The sequence below is a fragment of the Podarcis erhardii genome, assembly GCF_964252035.2.
Source record: "Podarcis erhardii genome assembly, chromosome: 15".
Taxonomy (NCBI): Eukaryota; Metazoa; Chordata; class Lepidosauria; order Squamata; family Lacertidae; genus Podarcis; species Podarcis erhardii.
Genome location: NC_138505.1, coordinates 28,308,987 through 28,335,258, shown reverse-complemented (window position 1 = coordinate 28,335,258; position 26,272 = coordinate 28,308,987). Strand labels below are relative to the sequence as shown.

General features: G+C 46.6%; 2 protein-coding genes across 3 annotated transcripts in view; both read right to left on the bottom strand.

Moving 5' to 3' along the window:
• LOC309330922 (immunoglobulin lambda-1 light chain-like) overlaps positions 1-26,272 on the bottom strand; it is a 110,061-nt gene that overhangs the window by 65,996 nt on the left and 17,793 nt on the right. The gene's annotated exons all lie outside the window — the stretch shown is intronic.
• The window catches only part of LOC309330920 (immunoglobulin lambda-1 light chain-like), a 117,275-nt gene that overhangs the window by 85,401 nt on the left and 5,602 nt on the right, over positions 1-26,272 (bottom strand). Inside the window, exons 1-2 of one of the 2 annotated variants that reach the window (XM_081842873.1) lie at positions 11,317-11,432; positions 10,490-10,790 (exon numbers count right to left, since the gene is read on the bottom strand). The exons of the other annotated variant lie outside the window; for it this stretch is intronic. Of the exons in view, the coding sequence (XP_081698999.1) occupies positions 10,490-10,790; positions 11,317-11,362 (347 nt within the window). The 5' untranslated portion in view covers positions 11,363-11,432. Of the gene's footprint in view, positions 1-10,489; positions 10,791-11,316; positions 11,433-26,272 lie in introns of those variants that run through there. 2 annotated transcript variants of the gene reach the window in all.

Here is a 26,272-nt window from a genome sequence, read left to right as displayed (position 1 = left end):
TTCTTGGGAGAAGGGCAATGACAGGCCTAGACAACATCTTGAGAAGTAGAGACATCACCTTGCCAACAAAGGTTCGTATAGTTAAAGCTATGGTTTTCCCAGTAGTGATGTATGGAAGTGAGAGCTGGACCATAAAGAAGGCTGATCGCCGAAGAATTGATGCTTTTGAATTATGGTGCTGGAGGAGACTCTTGAGAGTCCCATGGACTGCAAGAAGATCAAACCTCTCCATACTGAAGGAAATCAACCCTGAGTGCTCACTGGAAGGACAGATTGTGAAGCTGAGGCTCCAGTACTTTGGCCACCTCATGAGAAGAGAAGACTCCCTGGAGAAGACCCTGATGTTGGGAAAGATGGAGGGCACAAGGAGAAGGGGACGGCAGAGGACGAGATGGTTGGATAGTGTTTTCGAGGTTACCAGCATGAGTTTGACCAAACTGCGGGAGGCAGTAGAGGACAGAGGTGCCTGGCGTTCTCTGGTCCATGGGGTCACGAAGAGTCGGACACGACTAAACGACTAAACAACAACAACAACAAAGTGGACAGTATTTGTCCTTGGTCTTTAAGTTTTCCACCACCAGAAGTTGGGAATCCATAGTGACTTTTTGAAATAGAGCAAGAGAATGATTTTCATTAGGCTGTATTCTGTCCAATGTATCGTAAGTCTGACCCCAAACACAACTTGTGTTTTATTTGGGAATTCACAAACCTCTCCAGATGGTTCACGAGATGGGAGCAAGTCTACATTGACTTAATATAAGGTGATGTACATGTTTGTGCAGTGGTACACAATGTCTCTGTGGAATGTACATATATCAAATATGGGGAATGTTGTGCAACATTTCCGCCTGCAGTCAGGGGTCCCTTTAACCTTTACCTTTACCTTTAGTAGAAAAACCCAAGTGGCTGGTGCCAATTTGCCAAGTGGGAAAAATTCCTACCAGGCCCCTTAACGGTGACCAACCAAGGTCCATAGCAAGGTCAAGGACGAAAACCTTAAAGGGCGGGAGGGTGGGAAACCGGAGCAGCTGGAAGCGGGAAAGAGGGAGATCCCTGGCCGCACCTGCATTAAATGGAGCAGGCCACGCCCCCCAGGCCAGCCGATTGGCTGGCCAGGGGATGACGCGGTCAGGGATTTCCTCAATCGCACGGAGGCTGAGAGCCAGCCCCCGCGCGCAAGGTGGGAGGGTGAAGCCCGCAACCCCAATTCCTTTCTAAGTTGGAAGTGGCTTTATTGCCAACAAAGCCAGTGAAAACATGAAGAGCATTGTTTATTGGGACATGTGTCAGATATTTATTGCAAGGTCATATCTCCAATAGGATTCCTTAGTCTAAATAACTTGATAACTTTTAATGCTTGTTCTTGTCGAAAACTGACAAAACTCATTCATGTGCATCTATGCTCTTGAATGATTCAGGATTCTACACTCATAAGAAAGAAGAGAGAAGGTTTTTGTCTCAGTTCCCCATCAGATTATACCACTGTGGAACGTGTCACTGTCAAGCTCGAAGTCACAACAAAAATAAACTGCTTCATCTGCAGCCTCGATGTTAGAGATAGTTAATGAGCCAGAGTCAGAACCGGTGAAGCGAGCTGGGACCCCTTCTCCCCGGGTGCTGGATCCATACCACAGAAAACGGGGAGGCTGTCCAGGTTTCTGTTGATACCAGTGAATATCATCCCAGAGAGTACCACCATTTCTAGAGCAGGAGAGTGTAGCAGTTTGGCCCAGAGACACCGACTGGGAGGCAGGCTGAGTCAAACTGGGTTGTGAAGTGACACCTTTCATAAAAAAAGAGAAAGGAACCATGACTTTGGTACATTTCCTATGCATTCAAATGCCACAGAAGCTTTATCTCCCTCTGGCAGATCAAGTTTTGATGTTGCCCTACATGATGTGAGTCTTCCACGCTCTTACCTGAACAGTAGCTGAGAAGTGACAGTAAAAGCAGGTACCAGGCCATGGTAAGACTCCTTTAGAGTCTGACTAAAGATCTAGATAAGATCTTCTTCCCCCTCTCTGAAATCCCCCGGGAAATACCAAATGTCTCCTTCACACAGATTGGTTGTATGCTCATTGGTTCTGCAAGAGTGTCTTTATCTACTTGCTTCTCTCCGTGAAAAGCCAATGATCAAAGGAGAAATTTGCATGATGATGTTGAGGGCAGGCCTCACTCTGGCCAAGATAAAAATTAAGGGGGTCATAGTGTATACCTGAAGGAGCGTCTCCACCCCCATCATTCTGCCCGGACGCTGAGGTCCAGCGCCGAGGGCCTTCTGGCGGTTCCCTCATTGCGAGAAGCAAAGCTACAGGGAACCAGGCAGAGGGCCTTCTCGGTAGTGGCGCCTGCCCTGTGGAACGCCCTTCCAGCAGATGTCAAAGCGATAAACAACTACCTGACATTCAGAAGACATCTTAAGGCAGCCCTATTTAGGGAAGTTTTTAACGTGTGATATTTTACTGTATTTTTGGTTTTTATGGAAGCCACCCAGAGTGGCTGGGGAGGCCCAGCCAGATGGGCGGAGTATAAATAATAAATTATTATTATTATTATTATTACCAAGTACAGTCATACCCCAGCTCCCAAACATCTTGGGAATCGAATGTTCTGGTTCCCGAAGGACTGAAAATCAGAAGTGAGTGTTCCTGTTTTCGAACGTTCTTTAGGAAGCCAAATGTTTGATGGGGCTTCCAATTGGCTGCAGGAGCTTCCTGCAGCCAAAGCCACTTCCGACACTAGGGAGGAGGTGGTGTTGCGGGCTTCCCGCCCCATCACCCACGCGTACAGGGGGAGTCCTCTGCCACGTCATCCCCTCGTCGGCCTATCAGCTGGCTCAGGGGGCGTGGCTTCCTGTATTTAAGGCAAGCGCGGCAGAGGAGCTTCTTCTTTGCCGCCATTCAGCTTGGGAATTTCCCACCCTCCCTCCCTTTAAGGTTTCTCCTTTGACCTTGCTATGGACCTTGGTTGGTTGCTGTTAAGGGGCCTGGTAGCAATTTTTCCACTTGGCAAATTGGCACTGGCCATTTGGTTTTTTCGCCTACCTCATAGCAAACGTCACAACTTTCCTGGTATTGGCGGTTAGGCATTGGCAGGGGTATTGTTATGCAAATGAAGTGGGGGGAAGGAATCGCCATCACCCTCCCCAAGCAAAGGGTAGTCCGGTAAAGGACTCTGGGGGCGTGGCCCTGTCTGAAGCCTATGGAGGCCAGGGTCCAATGCCTAAGCCAATACCGCTCACCAATTTTTGCCCATTAACCTTAATTATTGTGTCTCGTGTCTTTATTTCTTCTGGGAAATATTTCTTATGGGAGGCGGGAACTCGCCACGCAATCAGAAGCCACGCTTCGGAAGTCAAACGTTTTGGGAGTCAAACAGACTTCCAGAATGGATTCTGTTTGACTTCCGAGGTACAACTGTACATGACTTAAGGGCAGATGATGCCCAGGGTTCAACACAGTAGAATGAGTAGGAGGTTCCCTAAATGCACCAGTTATGAAGTAGAGCAAAACCTACAGCCATATAAAGACCCTCCCATCCCATTTAGTCCATTAACTCCACAGCTGATATTCCCCCCTCCCCAGAATTCTGGGTTGGGACATAGTTCAGAGAGGACTACCAGCCCATTCTGGATCATGTTCTGGATAATGGGGGGGGGGGGGGCACTGACGTGAAAGTGGGTGGAGCAACATCTAGTGATGTTACCTTTGTAGCATAGGCTGGTTTCTAGCTCTCACTCCCCTCTCTTGTCAATTCAGACAAGCAAGAAGTTTTGTTAGAATTCAAGGACACAATCCAGATGGCCAGAAACATGCAAGGAGACCACATAGCAGAGGGGGTGAGTGATGTGGCCTGGAGGGAGGGATATATCTTAAGATGGGCATGATCTGTGGCTATCTTGAAGGGTCATCTAGAAAGGCCTGGACATGGAGATGCAAAGAGGTGGAGGGAAAGTTCCTTCCTATGTGGTGGATTTGTAAAAGGGAAGGAGAGTATTGGGAAATGATCCATAATGAATTGAAAAAAATGTTTCAAAGTACTCCTCCCCCCCAACCCCGCCCCCAAGTCCTCTCTGTTGGGGATAATTCAGACTGAAATTCCCAGGTGTCAAAAAAGGTGATTTATGTATGCCACTACTGCGGCCTGTGTTTTGGTAGCCCCAAAACGGGAAACAAGCGAAGTCCCAACCAAAGAGGACTGGCAACTTAAGTTGACAGAATATGCACAACTTGCAGACTTAACATATAGAAAAAGAGAACAAGAAGAACATATGTTCAGAGAAGATTGGAAAACATTTATTGAATATATGGGAAATAATTGTCTACAGCTGAAGACATTGGCAGCATTAAGATAAATTCAAGTGTTGATGGAGGCAATAATGGAATATTAAATAGTATACTGTATTTTTCACCCCATATGGCATACCGGCCCATAGGGCGCACCTAGTTTTTTTTTGGGGGGGAAATAAAGGAAAAAAAATTTTGTTCCCCCCCAGGTGCGGGGCTGGGGTGGGGGAAGCCCGAGCTTCCCCCGACCCCAGAACAGGCTGCTATCCGCTAGCCGTGGGAGAGCTGCGCGAAGCCTGAAGCCTGGGGCGTGCTGATAGCTTCCTGAAGCCTGGAGAGCACGATTTCTGTTCTCATCCTGAAGCAAAGTTCTTAACCCGAGGTACTATTTCTGGGTTAGCGGAGTCTGTAACCTGAAGCGTATGTAACCTGAGGTACCACTGTACAAGATTTGAGAAAATGTGTGTGGGGTGGTGGGGAGGAAAAAGCACCACCCATTAACCAGAGCTGAATTCAGACGTGTAAGTTCTGCCATGGTCTACATCAGGTGCAAATGTGAATTCACATTGCCACAAGTGAAGTTGAGCAAAGAATTTTCAGGAGCCCAGTTGCTGCAGCAGCAGTCTCCTTGAGATGTTTTCAGGTCAACCATTTTGTATCTGATAGCTTGTAAGGGTTTGTTTTGCATGAACTGCAAAACCTCATTTAAACGGTGGTGTCAGGGACTGGACTGAAGGGACGTGTAGCTTCCAGACAGAAGAAAGGCAGTACTGATTTAAAGCAGGGCTTGGAGGAAGATAACAGCTCAGAGATAGGCAGACAGCAGAGTTGGGAGAAGGGGAAGGGGAGAGAGAGCAGCTAGCTGACATGTCACTGGACAGCATAACCGACCCCCCTTCTCCTAAAATGCGGCCTTCATTAAGGGTGCAAGAACAAAGAGCACAGAGACAATTGTCCACGGACAGATGCCGTAGGAACAGGTGTTGTTGCTGGAGGGGAGAGGCGGAGGAGCTCGGTGCGAACAACTCCATTATGGAGGAATGTCCGGAATTCTTTGTCCTTACCGCGATGACTGAATAAATCACATGTATAATAATAATAATAATAATAATAATAATAATAATAATAATAATTTATTATACCCTGCCTCTGGGTGGCTTCCAACAGAATATTAAAATACAGTAGTCTATTAAACATTAAAAGCTTCCCTAGACAGGGCTGCCCTCAGATGTCTTCTAAAAGTCAGATAGTTGTTTTTTTCTTTGACATCTGGTGGGAGGGTGTTCCACAGGGCAGGTGCCACTATCGAGAAGGTCCTCTGCCTGGTTCCCTGTAACTTCACTTCTCGCAGTGAGGGAACCGCCAGAAGGCCCTCGGATTTGGACCTCAGTGTCCGGGCAGAACAATGGGGGTGGAGACGCTCCTTCAGGTATACTGGACCAAGGGCGTTTAGGGCTTTAAAGGTCAGCACCAACACTTTGAATTGTGCTCGGAAACGTACTGGGATCCAATATAAGAACTGGTTTGACAGGCCAGTGGCCTGTTTTGACAAGGTCATGCCAAATTTGTGGACCTCTGTGTAATGGTGGGATGTGTCACTGTCTCAAGGCAAATCTAAAAAAAAAAGTAGTATAAACACTGACAACTGGGAAACACTGGCCTGCGAGCGCTCCAGTTGGAGAACAGCCTTTACCAAAGGTGTCATGGGCTTTGAAGACACTCGAACTCAGGACGCAAGGGAGAAATGTGATAAGAGGAAGGCACGCTTGGCAAATCCACACCGTGATCAACTCCCACCCAGAAACTAATGTCCCCACTGTGGAAGGACGTGTGGATCCAGAATTGGCCTCATTGTTAACACCATGCTTATGGAAGACAATATTACTCAGCTACGAGTGATCACCAAAGAAGAGAAGAATAATAATAATAATAATAATAATAATAATAATAATAAATTTTATTTATATCCCGCCCTCCCCAGCCGAAGCCGGGCTCAGGGCGGCTAACAACACTAAAACAATACAACATTATAAAACATTATAAAAATGAATTAAAAAACAAAATTAATGGCAACCATAAGCTAAAGTCTTGAAAAGATTGCCAAAGGAGGGAGTCAGGCTGCGCCCTAGCAAAAGGCCAGGTGGAACAGCTCTGTCTTGCAGGCCCTGCGGAAAGATGTCAAGTCCTGCAGGGCCCTTGTCTCTTGTGACAGAGCGTTCCACCAGGTTGGAGCCGCAGCCGAAAAAGCCCTGGCTCTGGTTGAGGCCAGCCTAACCTCTCTGTGGCTTGGGACCTTCAAGGTGTTTTTATTTGAAGACCGTAAGTTCCTCTGTGGGGCATACCAGGAGAGGCGGTCCCGTAGGTACGAGGGCCCTAGGCCGTATAGGGCTTTGAAGGTTAAAACCAGCACCTTAAACCTGATCCTGTACTCCACCGGGAGCCAGTGCAGCTTGTATAGCACCGGATGAATGTGATCTCTAAGCGAAGACCCCGTAAGGAGTCTCGCTGCGGCATTCTGCACCCGTTGGAGTTTCTGGGTCAGTCTCAAGGGCAGCCCCACGTAGAGCGAGTTACAATAATCCAGTCTGGAGGTGACCGTCGCGTGGATCACAGTGGCTAGGTCAGGGCGAGAGAGGTAAGGAGCCAACTGCTTAGCTTGGCGGAGATGAAAAAATGCCGCCTTTGTTATAGCTGCAATCTGCGCCTCCATAGAGAGGGAGGTATCGAAGATTACACCCAAACTCTTAACGGATGGTGCTGGCACTAATTGCACCCCCGCAAGAGATGGGAGTTGCCCCCTCAGTCCCAAGTCGTCCCGTCCCAGCCAGAGGACCTCTGTCTTCGAAGGATTTAACTTCAACCGGCTCCCACGAAACCATCCAGCCACAGCCTCCAAGCATCTGATCAGTGTGTCTGGGGCCGAGTCCGGGTGGCCGTCCATCAACAGATAGAGTTGGGTGTCATCAGCATACTGATGGCAGCCCAGCCCAAAACTCCGGACAAGCTGGGCGAGGGGGCGCATAAAGATGTTAAAAAGCATCGGGGAGAGTATTGCACCCTGGGGCACACCACACACCAAGGAGTGGCGGGATGACAATTCCCCCCCAAGCGCCACCCTCTGTCCCCGACCAGAGAGAAACGAGCGCAGCCATTGAAGGACTGTGCCCTGGATCCCCACGTCGGCAAGGCGGTGGTCTAGGAGTTCGTGATCGACCATGTCGAAGGCTGCTGACAGGTCTAGAAGAATCAGCAGCCCCGACCCGCCTCGATCCAGCTGCCTGCGGAGATCATCTGTTAGGGCGACCAGAGCCGTCTCGGTCCCATGACCAGCGCGGAAGCCGGACTGGAATGGATCCAGAGCTGATGTTTCATCCAGAAACCTACCAAGCTGTTCAGCAACCGCTCTCTCAATCACCTTACCCAGGAATGGAAGATTCGAAACCGGGCGGTAATTGGATAGATCTAAAGGATCTAATGATGTTTTCTTTAAGAGCGGGCGCACCACTGCCTCCTTCAGTTCCCCTGGGAATGTCCCAGCGCCAAGAGACAGATTGATGATATCCCCCAGGGGGCCCCGCACCTCGTCTGGACACGCTCTAATCAGCCAGGACGGGCACGGGTCGAGAGGACAGGTGGTGGGCTTTCCAGCTCGGAGGAGTCTGTCCACATCAGCTGGGGATATCCAGTCAAAGTGGTCTAATACTGAACCCGAGGACAGTCGAGGGGCCTCCAGTTCCTTTATTGTATCCAAATTGGCAGGGAGGTCATGGCGGAGCAACAAGACCTTCTCCGCAAAAAAGCTCGCGAATGCCTCACAGCTGTGTGTCGAATTGTTATTTAAATTTGGCTGTCCTTCAAGGGACGTTAAAGACCGAATTATACTAAATAATTGCGCCGGGCGAGAGCTAGCGGATGCAATGGAGGCCGAGAAGTAGGACTTCTTAGCGGCCTTCACTGCCATCTCATAGGTTTTCATAAAAACCCTATAAGATGTTCTTGAAGCTCCGTCACGGGCACCCCGCCATACTCGCTCTAGCCGTCTGAGGTCCCGCTTCATTTTCCGGAGCTCCTCGGTAAACCAGGGAGCCCGGTTTCTGCGGGGTCGCAGAGGGCGCTTAGGTGCGATCTCATCGATGGCTGCCAGGAGCTGGGTATTCCAGGCCTCAACAAGCTCAGTCAATGAGTCGCCAGGGGGAGAAAGGTCCCGCAAGGCTTGACGGAATCTATCAGGGTCCATCAGCCTCTGCGGGCGAGCCCAAATTGGCTCGCCACCCAAGCAGGGTGGGGGTGGAACGTCAATCCTGGCTTTCAGAGCATAGTGATCAGACCATGGCACCTTCATTGAAGGAAACATGATCACATCTATACCGATGCCAAAGATCAAATCCAGCGTGTGGCCTGCTTGATGTGTGGGGCCCGAAACAAACTGGGAGAGCCCTAGTGTCGCCATGGAAGACACCAGGTCCAGAGCCTGTGAGGAGGGAGTGGCATCAGCATGGATGTTGAAGTCCCCCAATACCAATAGGTTAGGGAACTCCAAGGCCCAGCCAGCCACCGCTGCTGGTGTGCTAGGTGGCCGGTACACCAGCCAGACAGCCAAGCTCACCTCGGAGCCCCACACTAGGCCAACACATTCAATGCCGGGGATCGATGGCGAAGGTAGAGCCCTGAAAGAACAATCTTCCCGGATTAATAACGCCACCCCTCCCCCCCGGCCCACAGTCCGCGACTGGTGAAGGACGGAGAAACCCGGGGGCGCCATCTCTCGTAAGGGAACAGTATCCCCTTCACGCACCCAGGTCTCAGTCACACATGCCAGGTCAACCCCCTGCGAGGTGAAGAAATCTCGCAGGGTGGCGGTTTTGTTGCCTATAGACCTGGCATTGCACAACACCAGTGACGGAGGTGAGTAATCCTTGCTCACCCTACCCTCGTCTCTCGGGATGGGGCGCAGATTGGAAGGGGTACGAGCATATCCGTATCTCGATCCCCTTCGCCTATGACATCTGCCCCCACCGCCATACCTCCCTCGCCCCTGCACAGTAGGAATCCCAAGCCTAATATTCGCCTCCATTTACAGAATATAAAAACAAACAAATAAAAACAATTACATGAAAACAAAACCAATCCCCACCCCACTCCACAACCACCCAACCCTGACCCAAAATAAACCAAAACAAAAAAACCCTGACCCAAAATAAACCAAAACAAAATAAAAATACATAGATAAAAACCACCGCTTATGGTGGTACAACTAAGCAAAAAATAAAAACCGTTTAAAACATATAAAAACACTTCAAACAACCACTGCAGCAGCACTAGTGTCCCCCAAAGCTGCGGCAGTGGTAAGCGTGGGCCCCGCCCCCTGGCCTGATGGAAAGTGGGCCTGCAGGGGGAAGAGCCCTCCCCACAGATGCACGGCAAAGCGGCAGCAGCAATGATTCCAAGGGCTCCAATGCTGAGATGGAGTCTGGGGCCCGCCCCCAGGCCCAAGGTGGAGAATGGGCTTGCAGGGGGAGCGGTCCTCCCCAAGACTCACCGGCAAAGCGGCAGCAGCAGTGTTCCGGGCCTCCTTGGAGTCTTTTATGCTGGGGTGGAGTCTGGGGCCCGTCCCCAGGCCCAAGATGGAAAATGGGCCTGCAGGGGAAAGAGCCCTCCCCACAAACGCACGGCAAAGCGGCAGCAGCGATGTTCCAAGGCCTCCTTGGGGCCTTATATGCTGAGGTGGAGTCTGGGGCCCGCCCCCAGGCCCAAGGTGGAGAATGGGCCTGCAGGGGGAGCGGTCCTCTCCAAGACTCACCGGCAAAGCGGCAGCAGCAGTGTTCCGGGCCTCCTTGGAGTCTTTTATGCTGGGGTGGAGTCTGGGGCCCGTCCCCAGGCCCAAGATGGAAAATGGGCCTGCAGGGGAAAGAGCCCTCCCCACAAACGCACGGCAAAGCGGCAGAAGAAGAAGAAGAAGAAGAAGAAGAAGAAGAAGAAGAAGAAGAAGAAGAAGAAGAAGAAGAAGAAGTAGTAGTGGTGGTGGTGAGGTCATTTCTCTAAAAGAATCCATCTGTTTACATAACTTGATATTCTTGACAACAAGAAATAAAGTTCATTTGGATCAAACTCAGCTCTTGCCTAATTCTGGTTTCTTTGCTTTATGGGGAGGGAGAGAGAAGGTTTTTGTCTCAGTTCCCCATCAGATGGTACCATAGTGGAACTTCGGAGTACCGGTGCCTTCCCATGCAAAACAGTGATAAACTGCCTCGTCTTCAGCCTGGACATTGGAGATGGTTAAATAGCCGGTATCCTCAGAGGGAGAAGCGGTGAACCTATCTGGGACCCCGTCTCCCCTGGTGCTGGGACCATACCATAGAAAACGAGGAGGCTGCCCAGGTTTCTGTTGACACCAGCCAAAGGTCTGCCAGCTCCCCTTATTCTGAGAGCAGGAGAGGGTCACAGTCTGACCCAGGGACACAGACTGGGATCCTGGCTGAGTCAATACTGGCTGTGAAATAACACCTTTGTAAAAAATAAAAGAGAGAAAAAGAAATGTATGATTCTCAATCCTCTGTGTTCTCACATATCACCTGAACTTTAAGGCACTATGATAAATAAACATTACAGATATGCTTTCCCCCCCATTCAGGCTAACTTAAGTCTACTTCTTTTTATCTTTACCTAAACAGTAACTAGGGACGCGGGTGGCACTGTGGGTTAAACCACAGAGCCTAGGACTTGTTGATCAAAAGGTTGGTGGTTCAAATCCCTGCGACGGGGTGAGCTCCCACTGCTCGGTCCCTGCTCCTGCCAACCTAGCAGCTCGAAAGCACCTCAAAGTGCAAGTAGATAAATAGGTACCACTCCGGCGGGAAGGCAAATGGTGTTTCCGTGCGCTGCTCTGGTTTGCCAGAAGCAGCTTAGTCATGCTGGCCACATGACCCAGAAGCTGTACACTGGCTCCCTCGGCCAACAAAGCGAGATGAGCGCTGCAACCCCAGAGTTGGTCACGACTGGACCTAATGGTCAGGGGTCCCTTTACCTTTACCTAAACAGTAACTGAGAAGAGCCAGGAAAAACAGAGTCAAGGCCATGGTGAGCTCTCTAACGCAAGGCGACTTTCTGAAGGTTAACAGGCAACTGTTGGTGGTCCTGAGTCTTTCCTTTGTTAAAACTTCCCAGAGCTGGTGAAGGCTCTCTTGATGCAAATCCACGCAGTGCTCATTGGCTCTGTTAGAAAGCCTTTGTCTGGAATAAATGATGCAGTAAGCAAAATACAATGGAACTGATTTGGATAAAGGTGATGTTTGCTTTTTAAAATGAGGAGTTTCTTGTCTTGTGAACTAGGTCAATTTACCTCAAGGAAGCAGGATTGGGGCTGTAGTTCAAGGGATGAGGGGTGATGTGTGGATGCTGAAGATGTCGTCCCTGCATCTCAAATTAATTTTTAAAAAATCAAGCAGCACATGATGACAAAGGAGGGTGGTGGGTTGGCTTCTTTCAACAAGCAGTGTTTAAATAGGCTTGCAAGTTATCATCATCATCATTAATTTTATTATTCACAAACAGAAAGAAAATGAAAAACATAGTTACAATTCATAAACCATATTTTACCAAACCCAAACTCATCTAGACTAATAAAGAACTATAATTTGCACCTGTCTGGCTTCCATCCACCACAACTCGACATCCTTTACTGCATACTCTTATTTACATTGTGTCCTTATATTGTTCATTTTATATCTATTAGTAATTTTACCTTGAATTAGTTCCTCTTCGCATACTTATTCTATGCATATCAATATGTTTTCTTTAGAACAGTGCTTATTTAATATATTCCTCAAAACATTGCCATTCCTTCCTTTGATTAGACTGATTTCTTATGGCTGCTGTTAGTTTAGCTAATTCTATAAATTCACATAATTTACTTATCCAGTCTTCCTTTGCGGGAAGTTTTTAGCAAGCAATAATGTGGCTGCGGCTGTGCCATATAATTTTTTTTATTCTGTTGAGACTAAGACAGCCAGTTGTGTCTGCCTTGGTGTTGAAACCTTTTTATTTATGGGAATCTGCCTTATAGCAGCTCCAACTATTTCTCCATTTAAGGCAATTCCAGCTTGCCATTATTTTCAGGTGAGGTTCAGTCACGTACCAGCAAATCGAGGTTGCACAATTCAGGTTGATTTCAAGGTGTTGTGCAGGAAGCCAGCTCCTCCTCGAGCAAGTAGACAGGCATAAGAAAAAACATTCTGACGCTTTGCCCCAACAGTTCAGTTTTTGTAACAATTTTCCGTTTTGTAATATAATTCACTATTATTATTTTTAAAAAACGGATAGGTGGCCCAACATTGTCCCCTGGAGGTTAAAGCCAGAACAGCAGACACCAGAAAACACCTGCATCACATTTCAAAGCAAAATGCAGTGGTACCTCCGGTTGCGAACAGGATCCGTCCCGGAGCTCCGGTCAGATTCTGAGGAATTCACAACTGGAGGTGCCACTTCTGCGCATGTGCATGGTGCGAAACCCGGAAAAATACTCCGCGTTCGCATCCTGAAGGATACGCAATCCAGAGGTACCACTGTACTGAAATCACAATCTAGTCATTCTTATGCACTCACATTCTCCTTGTTTTCCCCACCAGGGAGGAAGGGTGCGTTCAACGTTGGTTGTGGGAAGCAGTACTTGAAAACAACATTCGCTGGAGGTCCTGCTTTGTATTGTTGTGGAAGGATCATAGTTGGTTGGTAGTGAACACACACACACGTATAATGGACACGTATATTAAATGTGTGAGTCTGTTTATTCTTATAGATAGTTCATACTCATTTTTATACAGTTATGCACAGGGTCGCATGTATCTGTTTAGATGCTAATAACTTTTGCAAACCTGGAATATACATTTTGTATAATGTTATGCATATAATAAAGTATATAATGTATTTTAGCAAAATTGGGGGGGGGGGTCATTTCATGTTGAGATGAAAAGAGTGAAATGGCCATTGGAAAACCATCTCTGCAGATAAACTCAACATAGATATTTATTTATTTATTTATTTATTTAAACAAACTTTTCAGGTTTATACATTTCACTGATTTTACAATCATTTTGATGTTTCGAAACTTAAATTTATTGCTAATATCTTCTGCATATCCTCATTAACTTAATTTGCTCATTTACTCATCTTCTTTAAATAGATAGTCTTATGAAACTGCAGGTTATTACAATAATCCTGCCAGTGTTTTTGTCTACAATTTATCTGTAAACATTCAATAAACCATTTCCATTCTTTTATTTCCATTCTTTTATAATCTATTAAGATTATACTAGCAAGAATGAGTCTTTCTGTGGAACGTCTTCCCATCAGATGGCAAGGAGATAAATAACTATCTGACTTTTAGAAGACATCTGAAGGCAGCCCTGTTTAGGGAGGTTTTTAATGTTTGATGTTTTATTGTGCTTTTAATTTTGTTGGGAGCTGGACAGAGTGGCTGCGGAAACCCAGCTCCTCTCCCTCTCTGCCTGCCGGCCAGGGAGGAGGGAGGCTCCAGCTGTGTTGCTTGGCTGCATTGCTCACCCAATCAGGAATCTAAGAACGACTGGAGGGTGGAACTTGCATGCCTTGTGCCAATCAAATTGGCCGCGTTGCCTGGGGACTCGCCTTTGCTCAGCGCTTCCCAGCGGAGAGGTGACGGTGGTTTTCCTTGCTGCATCCCCTTTGCCGGGTTGCTGCTCTGTGGGAACCACCGCTTGAGGCTTTGTTTGGCTGCTGGCTGGGCTTTCTGCCTTTGGCTCAGAGGGGCTCAGAAGTCGAACATACCTGTGCTCTGAAAATCCCTTATTTTGGTTGCTGATCCCTTATTTTCAAATCTGTAAGTTGACATCTATGACAGTGGTACCTCGGGTTACATATGCTTCAGGTTACATATGCTTCAGGTTACAGACTCTGCTAACCCGGAAATAGTACCTCAGGTTAAGAAATTTGCTTCAGGATGAGAACAGAAATCGCTCAGCGGAGGCGCAGCGGCAGCAGGAGGCCCCATTAGCTAAAGTGGTGCTTCAGGTTAAGAACGGTTTCAGGTTAAGAACGGACCTCCAGAACGAATTAAGTACTTAACCCGAAGTACCACTGTACAGTGGACACTCTGGATACGGATTTTATTCGTCCTGGGGGGTCTGTGTACACCCCAAAAAATTCATAAGAAGAGGCGCCACTTCTGCACACGCACACGGTGCGATAGAGTGTCTCTGCACATGTATGTGGTGTGCAGAGTGCTTCTGCGCATGCACACACACAGCTAAACCCGAAATTATAGACTTCCGGGTTTGCCACGTTCGCAACCCGAAAGTGTTACATTACCCAAAGGTAACATAACCCAAGGGTCCACTGTACTGAACATACATTGTGTGAGGGTGCACAGTCTCTCTATGAAAGCAGAATTTCATCAAATATGTGAAAACTGGTGCAACTTCTCCCCCTACAGGCTAAATGTAGAAGAGCAGCTCGCACAGAAGCTGCGAGGACCAACATTTTACGTCCTTTCGGAGGGAGACAGATGAAGCCAAGCAGAATAGGAATTTGCTTCCTAAAGGGATACATAGCACCTTCAGGACTATAGGAGTTGTTGAGACAGGGCCTTGCTCTACATTACTCACTAGGGTTTTAGATAGGGGTCTTTCGCACACATCCCTGAAAGCTATGGCCGAGGGCAGAGGCACCCAAAAGTTCAAGTTTCCCCAGATCACAATTCATAAACAAAGCCTTTTGTATGCAAAACTACCATTTACACTCAAGGAGCTTCCCATCTCCTGCTCTGTATTCTTCGTAAAGCTTGTAATGACTCTGTGGCATGGGAGACATGCATTGTTAGAAACTCATTTGTGTTATTGTATGGATCTGTTTATAATGGGTCGTATTGTTTTTATACAGTTACACACATTGCAGCATCAACCTGTTTATGTACAGGTTACTTTGAGGTCATTGAGGGTACATGTGTACAATGTCATACATGTGATGATGCACATAATATGCTGGAACTGTGCACAATTTAACAGAACTGGGACAGGTGCTCTAAGGAGCTAAATAGGATTAGGAAAAAAAGAAAAGAAATCACACAGAGCCTGACACTGAGATTTTAAGGGAAATTTCATATCTACCACTGTGCAGATTGCTGTTGCAGCTAGTGGGTTGGTGGTACTTCCATCGACTGAGACCAGGTGGCCTTCTGGCTAGAGATCAAAAGATATTTCGACACAGATGAAATCAAGCTCTTTGGGTTATCAGAGATGCAGGTTCTGAAATCCTTCAGAGAGACTTTTTGCCCACATGCAGGTTCTGCTGAGTTGGGAGCCAGCGTCTCATGGCTCCTACTTGTTTCTTGCTTGTTCCAGGAAGCACAAAGAGAAGCTGAGAGGAAGGGGGAAGCAGAGGCAACTGAGAGCCTGCTAAGCCACACACACACTGGCAACCTGAGCTCAGGGCTCAAGTTAACCCTTTTTTCAAGCAAGCGTGAGCCAGTAACTGTATCTGACAACAGACTTGACAGGTGGTGGTTGGGGTTGGCAAGCAAATATTTAAGGGGATTCAATTAACTTCATTGTAGTCCCTAAATAACATGATATCACCACTCACTCCTGTCAGAATCAGACAAAACATTCAGGTTTTCAATAAGCTATTGAATTATTCTGCCTCTCCTCCCTTAATAACATCCACGAGTGTAAATAACTTGATGTAAATGCATGTTATTGTCAAAAACAGATAAAGCTCATTCATGCGCAATTATGCTCTTGAGTGATTCAGGCTTCCCCACTCTTGGAAAGGAGAGAGAAGGTTTTTGTCTCAGTTCCCCCTTAGATTGCACCAGCGTGGAACGTGCTACTGCCATGCTCGAAGCCACAACAGTAATAAACTGCCTCATCTTCAGGCTGGATGTTGGTGATAGTTAAGTAGCCAGTGTTCCTGGAGTAAGAACCAGTGAACCGATCCGGAATCCCTTATCCCCGGGTGCCAGAACCAGCAAACACAAAGCGAGGAGCCTGTCCAGGTTTCTGTTGATACCAGTGAAATGCTTGCCAGCTACGACCACCATTTCCAGAAGAGGAGATTTTAACGGTTTGGCTTGGAGAGATAGACTCAGAAGCAGGCTGAATCAAACTTGGTTGTGAACAGACACCTTTACAAAAAGAAAAGGAAAAGAAACCAGGGCTTGGGTATATTTTCCATGTGCTGAAATATCACAGAAGCATGATGTTCCTGTGATAGATAAAGGTAAAGGGACTTTGCACAGGTTTGTATTGATGTGTGCACTTCTTATTTGAAGATCAGACAGAGAGTGGCGAGAACGCAGCCCATTGAAAATGCTTCTCTTCTTAAATTCAGATGATTAACTACATATTCCAATTTAAAATAAAAATGAATTGTTTGGCGTTTATGGTGAACAATAACCCACATAAAGGTAAAGGTAAAGGGACCCCTGACCATTAGGTCCAGTCGTGACCGACTCTGGGGTTGCGGCGCTCATCTCGCTTTATTGGCCGAGGGAACTGGCGTACAGCTTCTGGGTCATGTGGCCAGCATGACTAAGCCGCTTCTGGCGAACCAAAGCAGCGCACGGAAATGCCGTTTATCTTCCCACCAGAGTGGTACCTATTTATCTACTTGCACTTTGAGGTGCTTTTGAACTGCTTGGTGGGCAGGAGTAGGGACTGAGCAACAGGATCTCACCACGTCGCGGGGATTCGAACCACCAACCTTCTGATCGGCAAGTCCTAGGCTCTGTGGTTTAACCCACAGCGCCACCCGCGTCCCTTGTTCCTGTGATAGGTTCACAATTAAAACAGATTCGATGTAGGCCTATGTGAAATGTGTCATTCATACTCTTACCTGAGCAGTAGCTGAGAAGTGCCAGGTAAATCAGAATCCAGGCCATGGTGAGCTCTCTAGAGGAGTGACTTTCCTTCAGAGAGCTAGATGGCCTCTTCTTACTTCTTTCTGAATTCCCCCAGAAATAGCAAATGGGCTCTTCATGCAAATTGGTTCTATGCTCATTGGCTCTGCAAAAACATCTTTGTTTGCTTGTTGGCGTTGGTGCAACACCAATGATCAAAGGACACATTTGAATAAAGGGGATTCTGGAGGGTGGCTCCTCCGGTGGGGAAGAGACGGGGAAGAGACGGAGCTGATCACAGCGCTTCCTGGCTCAGCTGGCTGCTTTGTGCCACGGTGGCCACGGCAGGCAGAGGCTCCGGGTGTGGCAGAGGCGGGTGAGGATGGTGAGCTGGTGCCAGGAGGTGCCGCATCCAGCCTCTGCCTTTTCCCTGGCGCCCTCCAAAACTTGGCACCCTGGTGCCCCACGCCACTAGCCTCTATGGGTAAGACGCCCCTGATCAGCGTCAGACAAAAACTGTGGGCTGCCATTTATTGTTGAGACCACATACAGTCGTACCTCAGGTTACGTACGCTTCAGGTTACAGACTCTGCTAACCCAGAAATAATGCTTCAGGCTAAGAATTTTCCTTCAGGATGAAAACAGAAATCGTGCTCTGCCGGTGCAGCAGCAGCAGGAGGCCCCATTAGCTAAAGTGGTGCTTCAGGTTAAGAACAGTTTCAGGTTAAGAGCAGACCTCCGGAACGAATTAAGTACTTAACCCAAGGTACCACTGTACAGTATTTAAGTTGAGACTATTCCTCTAAAAGCATCTGTGTGTCCATATTACATGATATCATTGCACATTCTTGTTAAAGAGAGAGAGAGAACCCATTCGGTCTTGACTCTGCACTTGAGTAATTCTGTTTTTTTTGCTGTAGGGAGGGAGGGTGAAGGTTCTTGTCTCAGTTCCCCACGCCCAACTCTGCTCTTGAGGAACTCAGGTTTCATTGTGGCAGGGCAGAAGAGAAAAGGTTTTTTGTCTCAGTTCCCCATTAGATTGTACCACTGTGATACTTGCTACCACCACTGAGTTCATAAGTGCCACAGTAATACATAGCTGAGTCTTCAGCCAGGGTGTCGGAGATGGTTAAATAGCCAGTGTTCCCGGATTGAGAGCCAGTGAACCGATCTGGGATCCCTTCTCCCCTGCTGGAGCCATACCACACAAAGCTAGGAGCCTGCGCAGGTTTCTGTTGATACCAGGCAAATGTGTATGAGGAATCAAGACCACCACTTTGTCTGCAGGCGAGTTTCACAGTTTGGCCCAGGGACACAGACTGGGAGGCTGGCTGAGTCAACATTGCCTGTGAAGCGACACCTTTACAAAAAATAAAGGGAAAGGGGAAAGACCCTTGATATATTACTCTCTGCAATATCAGAAAAACACCACATTCATATGATGACTATATAATACAGAAAATTGTGCTGTGCTGTCTCCACTTCCTTACCTGAACAGTAATTGAGGAGGACCAGGAGAAGCAGAGTCCAGGCCATGGTGAGCTCTCCAAAGCAGTGTCTCCTTCTAGCTGGGACCTCACGTTTTCCTTTCTTAATCTCTCTGGAACTGATGAACAAATGCAAATCATGCAAATCCACCCTGCACTCATTCACTCAGCTAGAACCGCATGCCACAGCAGAGAATATACAGTGCCGTACCAAAAAAACACAAATCCAATAAAACTAATTTGCATAAAAGTGTCAGTCAGGGGCTGGACTGAGGAAGAATTGTAGGGGCTGCCCCCCAACCACCTTCTCCTGGACCTTCCCGAGAGCAGGCGGACAGTATAGATTTAGAACAGCGGTTTGCAGAAGAGCATAGTTCAGAGGCTGCAGATGGGGGAAGCTGGGAAATATTGGCGAGATAACCCCTCTCAATAATGGTTGGTGAAGTCCAGGCAGGCCCAGCCTAAGGCATTTTGTTTCCCTTTCCATTCCATATTCAGAAGTGAACTGGGCCAGCAGTGGCAGCATCTCTGCTCAACAGTGTTGACATGAAGAGCTTCCTTCTCCACCCCAGAGAGCAGCAGGGGAGCTCAGGGAAGGCTGGCCAGACCACGAGGCACACACAGCTCCACCCTCCAATATTTGGCCAGCACTCCTTGCCACCCTCTGCATCTGCTGCCTGGACCCTCTGCCAAATGCTGGGATCAAAGCTGAGGAGAGTAGGGGTGAAGGGGGACAAGAGCTCAGAAGAATATAATTCCCGGGTGCAAAAAGAAAAAAGAAAAAGGTTATTTATGAATGCCACTACTGCGGCCCATGTTTTGTTAGCCCCCCAAAATGGAAAACAAGAGAGATCCCAACTAAAGAAGAATGGCTACTTAAAACTGATGGAGTATGCGAACATACAGAATAAGAGAGCAGAAGGAACATATGTTTAAAGAAGATTGGAAAATATTGCTTGAATACACGGGCGGGGGGGAAATTGTGTACACTCGAAAACATTGGCAGCATGAAGATAAATTCAACAGTGTAAATAAGTATTGATGGATGTAACAATGGAATACTGAAGGGTTTAGTTTATGTAAAATATGCAAAACATTTTGGCACCTAGTTACAGGTAGGTAGCCATGTTGGTCTGCCGTAGTCGAAACAAAATAAAAAAATTCCTTCCAGTAGCACCTTAGAGACCAACTAAATTAGTTACTGGTATGAGCTTTCGTGTGCATGCACACTTCTTCAGATACACCTGATTGGCACCTGATTTGGGCACCTGATTGCATTAAATGTTGACAGGGAATGGGAACAAAAATAAGATTTTGTTCTTCTTATCCCCTCCCCCAATGTGCACCAGGTGTGGGGAACCTTTGGCCCTGTCTACAGTACCCACCAATGCTGGCCCCTGGCCATGCTGTCTGGGAGGGGGCTGATGGGACGCGCGGTTCAGTAACACCCGAGCTTCCCCCGACCCCAGAACAGGCTGCTATCCGCAAGCCGTGGGAGAGCTGCGCGACTTCGCGCAGGTCTCCCACGGCTAGCGGAGAGCTGCACGAAGCCTGAAACCTGGGGCGTGCTTATAGCTTCCTGAAGCCTGGAGAGTGAGAGGGGTCGGTGCGCACCGACCCCCCTTGCTCTCCAGGCTTCAGCAAAAGCCTGCATTCGCCCCATAGGGCGCACACACATGTCCCCTTCATTTTTGGAGGGGAAAAAATCCGTCCTATAGGGTGAAAAATACAGTAGTTTTTTTGTAAAATATGCAGGGATTTATGATATGTAAAATGAACCATGGAAAGAGAAGAAGGGAAGTCATTGCTATTTTAAGGATGTAAAAATGAGTATTTTAAATTGGAAAACAGAAAATTTAATAAAAATTATATACAAAGAAAAAATAAAGGGGGGGGGGGGAGGCCTGGACTTTCCCCCCAGTTGAGGAAATTTACAAAGCTTTCCACAGCTTGAATCGTGGGTTAACTGGATGAGAGCGAAGTTGCATTGGCTTTTGTTGTGTGCACACTTAGAAGTTATCGTTTGATTTCTGTGCCTGAATGAGTAGGAAAGACAGAGCAGTTGGCAGTGGAAACTTGAGCAGATATGTCCTGCTTCATTTGCTTCACAGGTGCAGGTGGCGCACGGGCTTTCTGTGACTGGTAAATTCTATGAGATATGGGGAAGTTGGTCCATCTTACAGGTCAAAAGTAGACAGCCAACATTCTGCATACAGTGGTACCTCAGAATGCGTTCCGGAGGTCTGTTCTTAACCTGAAACTGTTCTTAACCTGAAGCACCACATTAGCTAATGGGGCCTCCTGCTGCTGTCGCGCTGCTGGAGCACAATTTCTGTTCTCATCCTGAAGCAAAGTTCTTAACCCGAGGTACTATTTCTGGGTTAGCGGAGTCTGTAACCTGAAGCGTATGTAACCTGAGGTACCACTGTACAAGATTTGAGAAAATGTGTGTGGGGTGGTGGGGAGGAAAAAGCACCACCCATTAACCAGAGCTGAATTCAGACGTGTAAGTTCTGCCATGGTCTACATCAGGTGCAAATGTGAATTCACATTGCCACAAGTGAAGTTGAGCAAAGAATTTTCAGGAGCCCAGTTGCTGCAGCAGCACTCTCCTTGAGATGTTTTCAGGTCAACCATTTTGTATCTGATAGCTTGTAAGGGTTTGTTTTGCATGAACTGCAAAACCTCATTTAAACGGTGGTGTCAGGGACTGGACTGAAGGGACATGTAGCTTCCAGACAGAAGAAAGGCAGTACTGATTTACAGCAGGGCTTGGAGGAAGATAACAGCTCAGAGATAGGCAGACAGCAGAGTTAGGAGAAGGGGAAGGGGAGAGAGAGCAGCTAGCTGACATGTCACTGGACAGCATAACCGACCCCCCCTTCTCCTAAACTGCGGCCTTCATTAAGGGTGCAAGAACAAAGAGCACAGAGACAATTGTCCACGGACAGATGCCGTAGGAACAGGTGTTGTTGCTGGAGGGGAGAGGCGGAGGAGCTCGGTGCGAACAACTCCATTATGGAGGAATGTCCGGAATTCTTTGTCCTTACCGCGATGACTGAATAAATCACATGTATAATAATAATAATAACAATAATAATAATAATAATAATAATAATAATAATAATAATAATAATAATAATTTATTATTATACCCTGCCTCTGGGTGGCTTCCAACAGAATATTAAAATACAGTAGTCTATTAAACATTAAAAGCTTCCCTAGACAGGGCTGCCCTCAGATGTCTTCTAAAAGTCAGATAGTTGTTTTTTTCTTTGACATCTGGTGGGAACGTGTTCCACAGGGCAGGTGCCACTACCAAGAAGGCCCTCTGAAGGTTCCCTGTAACTTGGCTTCTCGCAGCGAGGGCACCACCAGAAGGCCCTCGGCGTTGGACCTCAGTGTCTGGGAAGAACGATGGGGTGGAGACGCTCCTTCAGGTATACTGGACTGAGGCCGTTTAGGGCTTTAAAGGTCAGCACCAAAACTTTGAATTGTGCTTGGAAACGTACTGGGATCCAATGTAAGAACTGGTTTGACAGGCCATGGGCCTTGTAACTACAGTTTTGACAAGGTCATGCCAAAATTATGGACCTCTGCGTAATGGTGGGATATGTCACTGTCTCAAGGCAAATCTTAAAAAATGTAGTATAAACACTGACAACTGGGGAAAACTGGCCTGCAAATGCTCCAGTTGGAGAACAGCCTTTACCAATGGTGTCCTGGGCTTTGAAGACACTTGAACTCAGGACGCAAGGGAGAAATGTGTGATCAACTCCCGCACAGAAACCAATGTCTCCACTGTGGAAGGATGTGTGGATCCAGAATTGGCCTCCACGGTCACTTACAGACTCATTGTTAAAACCGTGTTTATGGAAGACAATCTTACTCAGCTACGAGTGTTTGCCAAAGAAGAGAAGAAGAAGAAGAAGAAGAAGAAGAAGAAGAAGAAGAAGAAGAAGAAGAAGAAGAAGAAGTGGTGAGGTCATTTCTATAAAAGAATCCATCTGTTTAAATAACTTGATATTCTTGCCAAAAAGAAATAAAGTTCATTTGGATCAAACTCAGCTCTTGCCTAATTCTGGTTTCTTTGCTTTATGGGGAGGGAGAGAGAAGGTTTTTGTCTCAGTTCCCCATCAGATGGTACCATAGTGGAACTTCGGAGTACCGGTGCCTTCCCATGCAAAACAGTGATAAACTGCCTCGTCTTCAGCCTGGACATTGGAGATAGTTAAATAGCCAGTATCCTCAGAGGGAGAAGCGGTGAACCTATCTGGGACCCCGTCTCCCCTGGTGCTGGGACCATACCATAGAAAACGAGGAGGCTGCCCAGGTTTCTGTTGACACCAGCCAAAGGTCTGCCAGCTCCCCTTATTCTTACAGCAGGAGAGGGTCACAGTCTGACCCAGGGACACAGACTGGGATCCTGGCTGAGTCAATGCTGGCTGTGAAATAACACCTTTGTAAAAAATAAAAGAGAGAAAAAGAAATGTATGATTCTCAGTCCTCTGTGTTCTCACATATCACCTGAACTTTAAGGCACTATGATAAATAAACATTACAGATATGCTTTCCCCCCCATTCAGGCTAACTTAAGTCTACTTCTTTTTATCTTTACCTAAACAGTAACTAGGGACGCGGGTGGCACTGTGGGTTAAACCACAGAGCCTAGGACTTGTCGATCAAAAGGTTGGTGGTTCAAATCCCTGCGACGGGGTGAGCTCCCGCTGCTCGGTCCCTGCTCCTGCCAACCTAGCAGTTCGAAAGCACCTCAAAGTGCAAGTAGATAAATAGGTACCACTCCGGCGGGAAGGTAAATGGTGTTTCCGTGCGCTGCTCTGGTTTGCCAGAAGCAGCTTAGTCATGCTGGCCACATGACCCAGAAGCTGTACACCGGCTCCCTCGGCCAACAAAGCGAGATGAGCGCCGCAACCCCAGAGTTGGTCACGACTGGACCTAATGGTCAGGGGTCCCTTTACCTTTACCTAAACAGTAACTGAGAAGAGCCAGGAAAAACAGAGTCGAGGCCATGGTGAGCTCTCTAAAGCAAGGTGACTTTCTGAAGGTTAACAGGCAACTGCTGGTGGTCCTGAGTCTTTCCTTTGTTAAAACTTCCCAGAGCTGGTGAAGGCTCTCTTGATGCAAATCCACGCAGTGCTCATTGGCTCTGTTAGAAAGCCTTTGTCTGGAATAAATGATGCAGTAAGCAAAATACAATGGAACTGATTTGGATAAAGGTGATGTTTGCTTTTTAAAATGAGGAGTTTCTTGTCTTGTGAACTAGGTCAATTTACCTCAAGGAAGCAGGATTGGGGCTGTAGTTCAAGGGATGAGGGGTGATGTGTGGATGCTGAAGATGTCGTCCCTGCATCTCAAATTAATTTTTAAAAAATCAAGCAGCACATGATGACAAAGGAGGGTGGTGGGTTGGCTTCTTTCAACAAGCAGTGTTTAAATAGGCTTGCAAGTTATCATCATCATCATTAATTTTATTATTCACAAACAGAAAGAAAATGAAAAACATAGTTACAATTCATAAACCATATTTTACCAAACCCAAACTCATCTAGACTAATAAAGAACTATAATTTGCACCTGTCTGGCTTCCATCCACCACAACTCGACATCCTTTACTGCATACTCTTATTTACATTGTGTCCTTATATTGTTCATTTTATATCTATTAGTAATTTTACCTTGAATTAGTTCCTCTTCGCATACTTATTCTATGCATATCAATATGTTTTCTTTAGAACAGTGCTTATTTAATATATTCCTCAAAACATTGCCATTCCTTCCTTTGATTAGACTGATTTCTTATGGCTGCTGTTAGTTTAGCTAATTCTATAAATTCACATAATTTACTTATCCAGTCTTCCTTTGCGGGAAGTTTTTAGCAAGCAATAATCTGGCTGCGGCTGTGCCATATAATTTTTTTTATTCTGTTGAGACTAAGACAGCCAGTTGTGTCTGCCTTGGTGTTGAAACCTTTTTATTTATGGGAATCTGCCTTATAGCAGCTCCAACTATTTCTCCATTTAAGGCAATTCCAGCTTGCCATTATTTTCAGGTGAGGTTCAGTCACGTACCAGCAAATTGAGGTTGCACAATTCAGGTTGATTTCAAGGTGTTGTGCAGGAAGCCAGCTCCTCCTCGAGCAAGTAGACAGGCATAAGAAAAAACATTCTGACGCTTTGCCCCAACAGTTCAGTTTTTGTAACAATTTTCCGTTTTGTAATATAATTCACTATTATTATTTTTTAAAAACGGATAGGTGGCCCAACATTGTCCCCTGGAGGTTAAAGCCAGAACAGCAGACACCACAAAACACCTGCATCACATTTCAAAGCAAAATGCAGTGGTACCTCCGGTTGCGAACAGGATCCGTCCCGGAGCTCCGGTCAGATTCTGAGGAATTCACAACTGGAGGTGCCACTTCTGCGCATGTGCATGGTGCGAAACCCGGAAAAATACTCCGCGTTCGCATCCTGAAGGATACGCAATCCAGAGGTACCACTGTACTGAAATCACAATCTAGTCATTCTTATGCACTCACATTCTCCTTGTTTTCCCCACCAGGGAGGAAGGGTGCGTTCAACGTTGGTTGTGGGAAGCAGTACTTGAAAACAACATTCACTGGAGGTCCTGCTTTGTATTGTTGTGGAAGGATCATAGTTGGTTGGTAGTGAACACACACACACGTATAATGGACACGTATATTAAATGTGTGAGTCTGTTTATTCTTATAGATAGTTCATACTCATTTTTATACAGTTATGCACAGGGTCGCATGTATCTGTTTAGATGCTAATAACTTTTGCAAACCTGGAATATACATTTTGTATAATGTTATGCATATAATAAAGTATATAATGTATTTTAGCAAAATTGGGGGGGGGGGTCATTTCATGTTGAGATGAAAAGAGTGAAATGGCCATTGGGAAACCATCTCTGCAGATAAACTCAACATAGATATTTATTTATTTATTTATTTATTTATTTATTTATTTATTTATTTATTTAAACAAACTTTTCAGGTTTATACATTTCACTGATTTTACAATCATTTTGATGTTTCGAAACTTAAATTTATTGCTAATATCTTCTGCATATCCTCATTAACTTAATTTGCTCATTTACTCATCTTCTTTAAATAGATAGTCTTATGAAACTGCAGGTTATTACAATAATCCTGCCAGTGTTTTTGTCTACAATTTATCTGTAAACATTCAATAAACCATTTCCATTCTTTTATTTCCATTCTTTTATAATCTATTAAGATTATACTAGCAAGAATGAGTCTTTCTGTGGAACGTCTTCCCATCAGATGGCAAGGAGATAAATAACTATCTGACTTTTAGAAGACATCTGAAGGCAGCCCTGTTTAGGGAGGTTTTTAATGTTTGATGTTTTATTGTGCTTTTAATTTTGTTGGGAGCTGGACAGAGTGGCTGCGGAAACCCAGCTCCTCTCCCTCTCTGCCTGCCGGCCAGGGAGGAGGGAGGCTCCAACTGTGGTGCTTGGCTGCATTGCTCACCCAATCAGGAATCTAAGAACGACTGGAGGGTGGAACTTGCATGCCTTGTGCCAATCAAATTGGCCGCGTTGCCTGGGGACTCGCCTTTGCTCAG